Source organism: Cnephaeus nilssonii, assembly GCF_951640355.1.
Source record: "Cnephaeus nilssonii genome assembly, chromosome: 19".
Classification (NCBI taxonomy): domain Eukaryota; kingdom Metazoa; phylum Chordata; class Mammalia; order Chiroptera; family Vespertilionidae; genus Cnephaeus; species Cnephaeus nilssonii.
In genome coordinates, this window is record NC_137090.1 from 13,025,434 (window position 1) to 13,039,629 (window position 14,196).

Here is a 14,196-nt window from a genome sequence, read left to right on the forward strand (position 1 = left end):
GTATGAATTCTAGCAAATGGTGCAAACCAACTGAGTAACAAGGTAGCATGAAAGATGAGTTGGTGGAGCCAACGTGCCTGCATAAATGCCAAGAGAACACACACATCCAGCATTTAAAAAGCCGGCAGTGGAACCTCAGCCAGACACTGCCCTTCATGGATGCCAGGGGAGATGCTCTCCTTTGCTAATCCGCCCCTCACTATTCCTCCTCCTCCCCACCACCCATATTCCCTGGCACTTTCTCACCCTCCCAGCCCCTCCTCCTCATGGCCCTTCCTATAGGCAGGCATTCATTGCTGCATCCCCCTGAGAGGGAAAAGGGCAGCCAGGAGTGACACACTCAGGATAGGTCCTGGCTGTCCACTTTCTAGCTAAGGGAACTTGTGCAAAACAGATAACCTCCCAGAGCATCAGTTCCCTCACCTGAGAAGTCAGGTGGTCTGTCGGCCTCAGGACTACTGGAGGTATCACATGAGATCATGTATATTAAACCTTAGCATAAGGTGATATGGTCCTCACAAACAGGTTCCTTTTTGCCTCATCTCTGAGCTTTTGCAATACCTAGGAATCCAGCCCCTCTTTCCACTCAGAGATTTGAATACCTCATCCACATGTTTCCAAACACAAACTCATCTTCCTCCTCAAACTGATCCAACTAAAGAGGCTGAATGCCAATCTCGCTACAGAATTGTCAGGACTGCTAATACTGGTAGGTATTAGCGATACAGACGGGATATTTGGCTTGTGGCAAAAACAGCCTGCCATTTCTCTACAAGACTGGAAACTGGGAAGGCAGGAGATACGTCTTTCTTAGGTTCTCTCTGTGAAATCCTTAATGTTATCTGTGCTTTGTACCGAATGAGCATTCAGAAAATACTGACCACATGAAGAAAAGAAAGGTAGTAGGATCCATGTAATCATTTCAATTCAACCGCTTCAGACAAGACATTTAAAAAGCCCATGGCTGTTAAATGCCAAACCCTTTTGATAAGAATGTTGATCCACTTAAGCATGAAATTACAAATGAAAATTTCTAATTGGAGAAAACATCCTTAATATTCACAAAATTCACTGTCAATCACACAAAATTATTTCTTACTTTTGTAACAAGAAAATATCCAAATTGGAACTTGCCTCCCCCCCAATCCCCCCCAAAAGTATTCCTGCTTCTGCTTTCTGTCTTCTGTGTATGGCTATGTATCTGCCCCCACCTTCCGTCAGACTGCAAGCTCTCTGTTAGGCAGGCATGACTTACTTCATCTCTGCCTGTCTAGCCCAGGCAATGCCTGAGACACAGTAGATATTCCATCATTTATTTTTCCAATAAATAGGGGGGAAAGTTCCTTATTTTGATCATTTGCGATGCTCCTAGGCACACTGGCCAATATCCTGTCATCTTCAAATTTACCTTCTTCCCCTACATTTCACCTGTCTTCATATGCAAATAACTTAGTGTCTGAGTCTCCTACTTATCATCTGTAAAATGGGTTAACAAGTACTACTTCACAGAGAATGGCATGAAGAGGTGCTCACTAAATGAGCTATAAGATCAGTCTCAGCCACCACCCTAGACCAGCCTCGGATCACTTCTCACCAGGTGTCAAGTAGGCAAAAGCTCCCTAAGTGCTACACCTGTTACTAGTGAAGCCATGTCTACGACCTGAAACAGGACTGATCAGGTCTTCCTTTGTGTACGTCCTTCTGATGGCTCCAAGCTCCTTACTAAGGCAGTCATGGCCCTTCACCTGATCCCACCTTGGTTCTACCCTAACTTCCCAAGTATCCTTCCTGCACGCCAGCCCAACAGGCCACTCACAATTCCCAAATACACCTTGCACTTGCTCCACATCTGGTACCTTCACTTCAGCCACTGCTCTGCAAATCAATAAACCTTCCTAGAATTATCAGCTAGAATGACCAGTTTACCAGCAATGCCTGATTCCCAGTACTTACCTTACTCAGCTGACTGCTAGCAGTTCTTTGCAAATATGGGCCTCCTTAATCAGAGAGGAAGCGCCTGAGGGAAAGGCCTAGGTCTTTCTCTCCTCTCACCTCTATCTCCACAAAGCTAGACCTCTAGCAGCTAGCAGGCTGCCGGTACAGGATTGGCCCTGGATGAAAATCTTCAGCATGGAATTGTCAGCCACAAAGCAATGAAAGTAGAAACTCTCTGGTCTACTTTCTCTTTTTCAAATTGTTCTCACCTCAATTGTCCATTATTTATTTAAATTTTTTATTGCCTAACCACTATGTGGCGGTCACTGTTCTAAGCACTGGGGATAAAAGGCTGTGAACAAAATGGGTAAGATCTCTGTTCCTATGTACCATCCAAGACAGGCAACCCACAAACATATTTAGGTCAGGCGGTGATAACCACTATAAAGAAAAATAAAGTGTCTTCCCTTCCTCACCCAACCATCGTTCTCCTGTCTCTGGGGGAGCTTTCCTCGCTCATTCTCGTTCTCCCTCTGGCTGAGAAATGTCAAGAACTCGTCAGATCCCCTGGTTCTCCCAAGGTTTAAACATGCTTGCCATGCTGAACCCCCAAGCCTGGATCACCATCACTGTCCTGTGCTCTTTCTCTCTCCATTTCCACTCCATAAAGTATAACTATGTTTTAAGAAGGTGGTCACAATCTCCCACAAGATACTGAGAAACTAGTTAAATTCTGGGGGAGTCAAAAGCTAAACATGTATCTATGGAGGGAGGGGGGTTGTCAGCACTCCTAACCCCACATTGTTCAAAGGCCCACTAAGTGTGTGTGTATGTATGTATGTATGTATGTATATATATAGATATAGATAGCTATATATAGATATCTATACTAATAATAGGGTAATATGAAAATTGGTCAGGACGCCGTCACAGTAACGACCAATCAGCAGGCTGCGTGCTCAGCAGGCGCAGGTGGGCGGGGACTTGCAGTGTCGGGGACGGGCTGGGGCCGCAGCAGAGAGGCCTCTCCGCCGCGGCCCCGGCTGGGGGTCTGCAGGCGTGTGGAGGTCCGCAGGCCTCCACCGCGGACTACCCCTGGCTCCGGCCTACCTCTTTGGGGCAATCCATCGAGGAGCCCCGGATGGGTGGGCGGGGCCTACCTCTTTGGGGCAATGGATCAAGGGGCTCCCGCACTGTGACAGGGCACAGGCCAGGCAGGGAGACCCCTCCCCCCGCCCCGAGTGCATCAATTTTGTGCACCGGGCCACAGGTAGATATATAACAGTGATGTGGAGGTAACTACCAAAAGAACCAGCCCAAAGAACTGAAAGTAGCTGCCTCTGAGAAGAGCGAAATGAGAAGAGGGGGGTTCTATTGTTTGTAACAAACTTTTTGAACAATTTGACTCTAAGTTATATACTTCTGTAACTGTAATAATTTTTTAAATTGTTGAATAACAATAAAAGGTTATACACTACCAGGTTAAAAAAAAAAAAAAGGTTCAAATAAGCCTACTGCAAATTCATGCTGCTCATTTGCACAAGGGTTTTTCCTATTCCTTGTTGCCAATTACTTTGCCACTTCTATCAGCAGTTGTTCCTAACACTCCTCACAGTGTAACTGTGAGAACAGCGGCTCTGGCTACCCAACAGTCTCTTGATGTACCTGAGGAGTCCTGGGAACTACTGCCTTAGATAAAGAGAACAATTTCTTCATCTGTAAAATGGGAATAAATAATAGTACAGATTTCATAGGCTTTTGTAAGGAACCAATGAAGATAAGGCATTTGAAATGCCAAACTCAGCACCAGGCATGTGACGAATACCCAACAGCCCTGCTTCCATCTCATCTCAGATCCTAACTCCACCCACCGTCTCCATCACTGAGAAGACTGCGGCCACGTGGCACCGAGTTCCTTCTATTCTCCACTTCGGGCTCAATCTATTGACTCAACCTCTCGTCTAAGTATAAAAGGAGGGCACCTCTGCCCACGGAGCCACGGCTCCCTGACCGCCTGCAGCAGCCCCTCTGGCTGAGTTCTTGGGTAGCTGAGCAAATCACAATAAAGCTCTGCCATGTGCCCGCCTTTGCTGCACTACAGTGAAGTGCAGGCAAATACAGCCTACCAGGTAAAATGCCAATCCTCCACCATTTACAGACAAAAAGGGCAGGTGGGTCAACACTTCAAGCTACATTCCAAGCTGCAGAAGTTCTGACATGTTGAATGTCTTCTGGGAGACAGCCTGAGGGTCAAAGACCTGGTTTGAATCCTGACTCTGCCATTAATAACTATGTGGCCTTGGGGTTCTACCTAAGGAGGGAAGAGAAGCAGTGTTTTAATGTCTCTTATGCTATTTGTCCGGAACTTCACACAGTTTCCTTTTAACTGTTAAACTCTAAGCCTTAGTTTCTCATAAAATGGGAGTTTAGGAACCCTAAAGCCTACATCATAGAGTTATTGTGAGGATTAAATGAAACAAATCTAAATTGCTTAAAACAGTCCTGGTATACAGCAGATGGTTTAAAAAGGGTTTCTTCCTCTCAATTTTCCTATCATCACCATTTTAACATCCCATTCTGGGTTGCAAACCTCTCCTTCTACGGAAGAATTTTCTCCAGGTCAAGGTTCACGGTCAGCTCTAATGGCGCTTGACCAGAGAGCACACTGCCTCTGGGAGTTGACAAAGGGAGGGCCCACACCCACACACCATTACCCAGCCAGTAAGTTTCCTTCCTGCTCACTAATCTGGAAAACATGCCATGGCGCATTTCAAATCGCCACAGTAAATAAGCTCCAGTCTGTGTTGTTAAGGTCTTGATGTACCGGAGACGTCCGTGGCATTGCTTTCGCTAAAATGAACACGTTAATCTGCAGTCAGGCTCTTTATGAGGGCAGCTAATGAAGGAAATAGCATGGAGAGCCTGCTACATTCCAGGCATTGAATGTGCTGGCCTTTGTAGCTTGTCTCATTTTATTCTCACAACACTGTGAGATGGGTACAGCTACTACATCCCCATTTTATAAACGAGGAAAAGGATCTCAAGAAAGGTTAAGTCATAAGTTAGTAAATGACAAAGCTGATATCTAAATTCAGGTCTAGCGGGCTCCAAATCTATGCTGAGATGCTTTGATTTTGCTTGGTTAGTTTTTCCTTTATTACTTTTGCGAAACGAATGGGTCTGGGTTACTGGCATTGCATAAGCAGAGGCAAGGCAAGAGGCAGGATAGAAAGGCCAGGGAGCTGGCCCAAGGGCCTGAGGTGGTCAGCACTCACCTTCCTGGCCATGTTTGCGAAGTGGGCCCCACAGGCCTTGCAGCTTGGTTCCGAGCCTGTTGGGGAAGGAAAGGAGCTGTACCCAGGATTGGAATAGGCCTGCGCCCTGGCTCCCTGGGGTGGTGCGGCCTCCTCAGGCTGTCCATCCACGCAGAACCAGTTGCAACAGGTTGCCCACATGATAAAATCTGGTGAACGGGAGGAAAAGGAAAAAGGTCAGAATTAAGACACACCTCTAGTGCATTCCCATTCCTGAGGGCACAGGTGAGCTGGGACACTCAAACCACTCCTGCCGCCAGAGTCAAGGCAGAAGATGTTGGGCCACTGGTTTCCTGCCACCTCCTGCACCACCACGTCACCTTTGCCCATAAGAAGCGACTACAGACACCTGATCTGCCAGGATAGCATGGGCGGCCAAGTTGGCACACTACCTTTGAAAGGTTGCTGATCCATGTTTGGGTTTAATCTGAGATCTAACTTCAAATAAAATCTCTTGCCGTAGCGATTACAAGGGGCCTAACACGCACTTTATTCAGGAACATGACCTTCCCCTAGAGCTCACAAACACAACTGCATCATGCACACACACTGCGTAATTCCATGCTCACACTGACTATGTGAAAAGGTATTATTTCCTGTATACAGGTGAGAAGTCAAGGTCACGCACTAATATATAGAAAATCAAGATTCCGAAAACCCAGGTCCTTCTGACTCTAAACCTCAAGTTCTGCTCCCTGCACCATGCTGCTGCCCCTTGGTTTCCCCTCCCACCAGCCCACAGAACTAACTACTCTGACATTTGTACCTGCAATCCCACGTAAGCTTCCATCACAGCACCTAGAGCAGCTGGTTGCAGATACGCTCACCCTTTGCTTTCTAACATTAAACCACATGTTCCTGGAGAGAAGTAACCACTTCTTATTCACTCCTGTACCTTCCCCTAGCAGTGTCGTGCACAGAGTAGATGCTCAATAAATAAAATTCAGCTTCATTGCTCAATCAGTGCCTCTGTGAGTTTATTAAAAAGAGTTGGATTATTATTCCCATTTGACATCCCAAATACAGGTACTAGGGACAAAGGGATTGGTGATTTTTTTTTTTTTAAATAATCCTGCAAGTCTCCCACTGGGGATCGAGCCCACAACCCAGGCATGTGCCCTTGACCGGAATGGAACCTGCGACCTTTCAGTTCGAAGGCCAATGCTCTATCCAAACCGGCCAGGGCGGGATTGGTGATTTTTTAAGATCACAAAACAAAGAGGAGTTAATCTCCCAAATGTCAGAATAACCTAAAGATGGCAAGACAGTCCACTAAAATGCCAAGTAATGCCGTGATAAAGTAAGAGTGTGCTTTTCTCAGTAGACCAAGGCAGTCAACATGGACATTTTGAGCCTGACCTCTATGTTTACCGAGATAATAAGTGGAACATTTAATGTTATTACTCAATAATCAGTTCACATAAAAGAATGGTACTTTCTGCGCTGCCTCCTGACTTCTTGAAAGTGCCTTTGTGAAATCATAGTTCAAAGATATGATAAGCTGGAAGGAACTAAGAAGCCAGCAGGTTCAACCTTGGCCCTTTTATAGAGGAAAAGCAAAAGGCCCAGCAGAGGGAGTAACTTCCTGGTTCACACAGCTATAACGTCAGGCCTCTGACTACTCTAGGGCCTTTTTAGCTTCCCAACACTTGCCTCCAATACACCTGTGATATAATTCATTCACTTTTGTAGGCGGATCCAATTTACATCTGCCCCACCCGACCCCAAACACTTACCTGTGACCCCATGAGAACAGGAACCATTAGTCATACAGTATTCAGCAGATAGGTGGCTCAACAAGTACTACTGAGTGAATGAATCACACACAATATTTAAATCTTAACTAAGCACACATTTGCTCCATTTCCTACACATCCCTCTCTGACTCACTATTACTTGCATAAAGACTCTAAGACTCCTACTTTCCACAGACGGGGAGGGGGGGTGCGTAATCTGCCTTACTGGTCATTAACAGTTCACATGGAATAATGAAGTAAAGAGCAGTTAATTAAACGAGTTCCTTGTTGTCATGAGAATGGAGACAACAGTGGTGCAGCAGCCCTCTGAAGGAGGGATTCTGTAATTCTTTAAATCATCGATTGATGGAAACACCTGTGACAGTGTAATAATACAAAGAACATATAGGATCTGGGTAAAACAGAGGTCCCAAGCCCCGTTTATGGGCTATGTTACCCAAGTCATCATAACCTGTCTGTACTTCATTTTTCTCATCTGGACATTCTCTGGCTGTGAAGCACTAAATAAACATTAGTTGTTGCTACTATCATCATAACAATATTTTAACTACAAGTTCTCTGAGAATGCATAGGCAAGAAGCAAACCTAGAGATTTCACGATTACGATTTGGCTTTCTGGGCTTGTCCCAGGTCTTTGCCAGAATTAGCAGTCTGTGTCAATGAATTGAAAAGGCAGGGGAAGGGAGAAAGGAAACAGTCTTGGATGAATCCCAGGGACTCTGACTTGCACAACAGGACAGACAGTGGAATCACTAACTGGGATAAAGCCCTCAGGAGGAGGCATGTACCTGTGTGGAGGGGGCAGGCTAAGATGATGAGTTGAGTTCTGTACTGTGGGACATGCTGCTGTATGCACAGCACACAGGGGTTTGGTCTCAGTTGAAGATGAAGGTTTGGGAATCCTCAGCCTTCTACAAGTATGTAAATAAACCCAGAGTGGGGCAGAAGACGATGGATGGTCGAGGGCAGAAAAGAGGCGGGTCTGTGAGAACCCTTGGGAAGACCCGATGTACAGGGTAAGCAGAGGAAAACCAACCAACAGGACAGAGAAAGGAAGAATGCTCAGAGGTGGGAAAACCGAAAGAGTGTTATGAGTTTCAAAAGAAATTATCTACGCTAATGACCCAGAGGGTAGAACAAAATAAAAAATGCAAAACGGACTAGTTTTAGGAAAATGTGGGTATGCTCTTTGCCTGAGCAGTTTAGGAAGATAACCACAGGTTGGGAAGTGAATGAGAAGGGAGGATTTGCCAGACTCTAAGCATAAATTATTCTTTCAAGAAACTTTTGACTGTGACTAGGAGAGAGAAGGCAGTAGCTGAAGACCCAGGTCACTAAAACAGAGAGAAGTGTAGACACATTGGAAGACTGTAGAGGAAACCCCCGAAGATGAAGAGGTTAGAGAGGAAGGAAGCCAGTGCTAAATCATGGGAGGAAGGGCCAGAGTAGCAGGAAACGCGGCACCTAGTGACCAATCAGATCCTGCGTAGACACTTCTGGGCAGGAGAAAAGTCACCTCTCACTAGAGAGTGGAACAGAAGTAAAGACAGATATAACCAAAGATAAGCATACAGCATTAGCAGAGAAAAATGAAATAAAAAGGAAAAGGAGGGGAAATGATAGATTTAACCATAAGAAAACACATTTTCCTCCACACTAGGAATACACATGTTGCAACTGTTTCCTAAGAGATAAGAACTTTGCCACAACGGGTAAATGCACGTGGTAAAGCACCATCAGTAGGAACCAGTATGTTCCCAAGGAAAGCTGGCCCACTGTGTATTGTTTCAACTCATGCTTTATTTCACAAGCACCAGCTATGTGCTGGGCTCTGGGGTTTACCAAAAGTGATTCTGACAAGGTCCTTGCACCCAGGGGACTTCAGCCCAGTAAGGCACTACAGCTCGCCCTGACCCAAAAGCTAAGGAAGCTCTCCCTCCGTTGGGAGTCAGGAGAATGAATCATCCCTAGCACTACTTTCATTCTCTTCACTTTGCATCTAATCTTAGCTGCCCCCTCTAGGGAGCCTTGAAGGAAAAGCCCTTGGCTGTGGAAGGATTTGGCTTTTACAAGGTCTTGGCTCTGTGAGGAGACTTGAAATCTGTCCTGTTATTTCATAAGCCCCTGTTGGAGTGAAGAACAGTCTTATCCTGCGGATATGTATCTGTGGAAGAAGGGGTTACTATGGAAAGGGCTAGGCGGAAAGACTCCCCAGGGCTAACATACCTCACACCTGCTCACTCAAACAGAACAAGCTCACCAGTCAACAGACTAGGCTTTTACTCTTTTTGACATATATTTACACACCAAAAAGACACATTTCCTAAGGTGGTCAGTTAAAAGTACTCTCTTGCCCCCCCGACCAGTGTGTTCAATGGTTAGAGCGCTGGCCTGTGCACCAAAGGGTCAGGGTTTAATACCTGGTCAGGGGCAAGTACCTGGGTTTGCTGGTTCCATCCCTGCCCCGGTGGGAGCATTTGCGGGGCAACCAATGGATGTGTCCTTCTCACATAGATGTTTCTCTCTCTCTCTCCCTCCCTCTCTTCCACTCTCTCTAAAAAAAATTTATATATATATATATATATATATATATATATATATATCCATTCATCCTTGGGTATAACCAAAGAGTACTCTCTTGCCAAACTGGAAAACCCTAAGTCTAAATAACAACTATCTTCAGGGTTATTTTGGGGAGTGAAAGAGTTTGTAATTTTAACATTGCCATACAAACTACTTATTTTTCTCTTGGGAATATTTTTTTCATCCCTCAGCCCTAAACAGATTCAAATACATGGCATCTGCTTATGGAACTTAAAGGACTGAAAGTGGAACCAATTGTGAGGTGTATAAAGAAGTCTCCCTATGTTAACAACTGAAAAATTTCCTTCTCAGATCTGCAAACCTCCTTCTGATCTTGAAAGAAAATTATCAAATCTTCACTGAGGGCTTGAAAATCCCTTCTCCAAATCCCCTCACCCTCTTCAGAAGAGAGGGACTGGGAGACTTAATCCTCAAACACGGTCTCTGACTGCTCTCCCACTGAGTGTGTTTGAAAACTGCCGAGCTCTCCTCCTCCTCTTTGCCTGCAGGGGAGGAGGAGGAAAGATGTAGGGCTGGGGTGAACAAGAAAACTGACATTCCCTGGGGAAGAGTCCTGTGGTGTGAGGCAAGAACGGCTAGCTAGCACACGAGATTCTGTCAGCTTGATAAGTATGCTGGTATTTCTTGAGAGACTGATCCCTGCTGAACAGGAAAATTACAGTGGTAACCCAGGGTAAGATAGATGACTTATCCCAGGTCGGGTGAGTACAGTCAGAGACAGGAGGGGAGGTAATGTGACCTTTTCCTACACAACCACTTCACTTGTTCACCTGATCAAGTCAAATAATTTTAAGTGGATCAGTGGTTGTCATGGGCTTTACCATGGAGCAGAGAAGGGTCAGAATGGTCCCATGGCCTGGCCCGCGTGGCTCAGTGGTTGAACGTCAACCTATGAACCAGAGGGCCATGGTTGGATTCCCTGTTGGGGCACATGCCCAGGTTGTGGGCTCGATCCTCAGAGTGGGGCGTGCAGGAGACAGCCAATCAATGATTCTCTTTCATCACTGATGTTTCTATCTCTCCCTTCCACTCTGAAATCAATAAAAATATATTTTTTAAAAAGAATGGCCACATGGCATAGAGGGGGTCAGAATGTCAGTGTCCTAGTAAAATTAGCGCTAGTGTGCAGTGCAACTCCAAAACCATCTTGCTAACCACCACATTCTACAGCAGTAAAGTCAAGTCCCTAAGGTTCTCATCCAGTCTGTTGTCATTTTAATTGACTGGTCTGTGTGTCAAAGTACCCCTGCAACAACAGGCTTCACAGGATGCAGAGACAGCAACGTTTTGGAATTAACATATGTATGGTGAACACACTGTATAAGACTTTATAAAAATCTTTTAAAGACGCCTAATTAAAATGCCCCCAAATCCTCAAATAAGCACCTTTCTGATGTGGCAAATCAGAAAATGTCTAGATGGCAAGCCTTACAGAATCATCTCGCTTATTGAGAGTGCTTTGCCTACTGCATACCATATTCCCGGAATTATTAAAAGCATCTATGCTCTTGGTGCATAAAGAAAAGTATCCCACGTCATGGATCATTACTACAGAATGGGCTTTGCTTCATCTTGCATATTGTCCATAAAAAGCAATTAAAGTATAATTGCAATGGCTTTGAACAGCTATGAAAAGCCTAGCAATATGGCTGAGCTATGCCTCTTTGAAGTAATTGATAAATAATTACATATTTTAACAAGTAAAGAAGAAAGTAGCCATTCATTGGAAGACTGCTCTTATCTGCCCGGCACTGAGCTGGGTACTACCCAGTGTTATTTCATGTGATCCTCACAACAGTTCTGGCAAGGCAGATTCGTTCTTCCCATCTTCAGGTGAGACAACCAGGGTTTAGAGAAGTTAACTGACTTGTGAAAGGTCATAGCTAACGGGTAGTAAGCCAGGATTTGAACAGACGTCGCTTAGACCCCGAAGCCTATTAATTCATCAAACCCTAACTTACAATTTATGGACTTCTCTAGTTATATTTCAATTAAACGTTTATTTAAGAGAGGTTTTTAAAGCATCTAGGATAATATTTGTAATTTGTAAAAAAACAATAACAAAGAAAACCATTTTGAGTCCATGTCCCCACTCCTTAGTAAAGGCCCTTTCCTCTGCTCTCCTCTACATCAAGATTTCTCTCAGTATTTGACTCCACTTGCTCAACCTATAATTCGCTCTTCAGCCTTCTCCAATCTAGCTTGGCCTAACCACTGCACCTAATCTCTGCAAGATCACCAAGGAATTCCAAGCGACACTTCTCGATCTCTTGCAGGACCCAGTGGCCCTCCTTCCCTCCTCCCGGACACACTCGCCCGCTAACCGTTTCTGAGCCTCCAGAACTCCGCACTCTTGATTTCCGTCTTACCTTAAAGCTTCTTTGCTGGTTTTTTCCCCTCCCCCTTTTCTTAAATGTTGGGAGTGCCTAGGCTGTCTTTGGTGCCCACTCTCTCTCCCAAGGAGACCCCCAATCAGTGGCTTTAAATACCATGTTTAAGCTGAAGACTCATAAATTCCCATCTCCCCTGCCCCTGACAAGGGCCTAAATCACCATCTCTCATCTATTACATTTCCCTCCTTAGGCCCTTTGAACTTGCTATTTGTTCCTTCTCTTCTCTCCAGACCTTCACATATTTGGCTCCTTCTTGTCCATCACCCCTTAGTCTAAATATCACTTTCTAATCTCATACATGACACTTAGCACCAGCTAATATTATTTGCTTACTTGTTAACTGCATCACCTAACTGAAATAAAAAGTCCAAGAGGGCCGGGACTTTGTGCTCCACTGTATTTCCAGTCTAGAACAGCCTCCTAACTAGATTCCCTAGTTCCTGCCCCTCTCCGATTCTTTCTCTACAGGCATCATCCACTTCCCTCCCCCCCCCCAAAACACACACACTTAAAGCTCTTTAATGGATCCCCACTGCATTTTAGGAGTAGAAGACCCTTGCGTATGCCATCAGCCCCTGCCTACCTCTCCAATTCACAACATGCTCCTTTCCTCACCGCTCACTAAGCTTCAAGCCATGGTATCCTTTCCGTTCTTCAAGCATATAAGCTCCTTCCTGCAAACTTAAAAAGCTTGTTCTCCTGGCTCCTTGGCATCCTTCAGGTCTCAACTTGAATATTGCCTATTTAGAGGATCCTCCTCAGTCACATACACTCTCATTGACCTTTTCGTTTCCTGCGTGATAACTATCATCATCTGTAATTATATTTATTTTGTCTTCACTTTTTTACTGGCATCATCTAAGCACAATGCCACTTCATAGCAGATACTCAAATACTTTGTGGAATGAACAAACTGAGACCAAAAGAACACTGAGTATTTTATCAATATGAGCTGGTGAAGCAAGTACTAGTTATCTCTCCTTAGAGCCCAAAGCATTTTATCAATATTTATATGACATAAAGTGACTATGAAAAAAATCCCTTATCAAAAGCAAAGGGTAGGTAACCTTGGGCACGTTACGTAAGCTTTTTAAGTCTGTTTCCTTCATCACCTACATAAGGGAGATAATACCTCCCCTGTTGGAAGGTAATTGTAGGGATGAGAGATAACATACATAAAGTGCCTAACCTATAGTAAGTGCTCCATAAATAGCTCATTAAAATAAACATAGGCTGGAAAGCACTATGTCCCTCTCTCTCTCTCTGTTTACCTAAAGTCTGAGTTTCCTACCACCCAAGGGACCTGGGTAGGAGCTCTAGCACAGCTGGTCACATCACCCATACAATAAAAAATCAATCATTATTCTGAGCACTCACCTGAAATTTAAAATCATCTCTCCACGTAGAAGGCTGCTTACTTTAAAAAATAAGTTTGTCTGAAAAGAAACTTGAACGCCCTTTGAAACTGTTCAATTCAATACAGAATCTCAGAATCGCAGTTGGAATTTTCCAGTAAACCTGCCTGAGGTGTCCACCTCGGAAGGGGAAGATTTACAATGCTGGTGGCAACACGAGCATCAAATAGGGCAACTGTTGCTTTTGTAAGTAAGCAACCCACGGAGTAAACCATACTGCAGACTGGTCTCACTTGCTGGGTGTGGGACAATGAAGCATGTTCTCTGTGATACTGAGATTATTTCTGAGCTATTTATTTGAGAATAAAGAATTCAGAACACCTAAGTCACAGAGGCGACAAGTGTACTGTGGAACTTTAGAACCCAAGGCCTAAATGAGATCCACAGCCCGGCTCAAGTGGTCTGTGGGCAGGACACAAACAGGGTATTTCACAGGGCTGGGGCACAGCAGAGGAAAACAGTCCCCCGGGCTCTAAAACCTAACAGACAATTTGCATAGTTCCTAGATAAGAATTTCATTTTAGGGCTAAATTTTTAGAAAACAAACGAGTAAAAAAAAAAAGTTCCCAAATAAACGTTTTACTTTGGTTTTAAACTGACAGTCACACCTGACCTTAAATCCTGGCTCTAACACAGTAACTGAATGAGCTTAAGAAAGTTGCCTCTCTGAGCTTCAGTATAACATGAATGGATGTACCTATTTGTCACAGCTGGAGACAGAATAGGTGATCGGTATAAAGAGCATATCTTTGTTGGTCAAGGCATGAGGTAAGTTACC

The 14,196-nt window shown here is 44.6% G+C and overlaps 1 protein-coding gene across 4 annotated transcripts in view; it reads right to left on the reverse strand.

The window, feature by feature from the left end:
• Positions 1-14,196, reverse strand: part of RFFL (ring finger and FYVE like domain containing E3 ubiquitin protein ligase) — a 68,500-nt gene that overhangs the window by 14,491 nt on the left and 39,813 nt on the right. For all 4 annotated transcript variants that reach the window (XM_079797486.1, XM_079797484.1, XM_079797485.1 and 1 more), the window contains one exon: positions 5,211-5,398. In XM_079797486.1, the coding sequence (XP_079653612.1) occupies positions 5,211-5,390 (180 nt within the window). In that variant the 5' untranslated portion in view covers positions 5,391-5,398. The remainder of the gene's footprint in view (positions 1-5,210; positions 5,399-14,196) is intronic.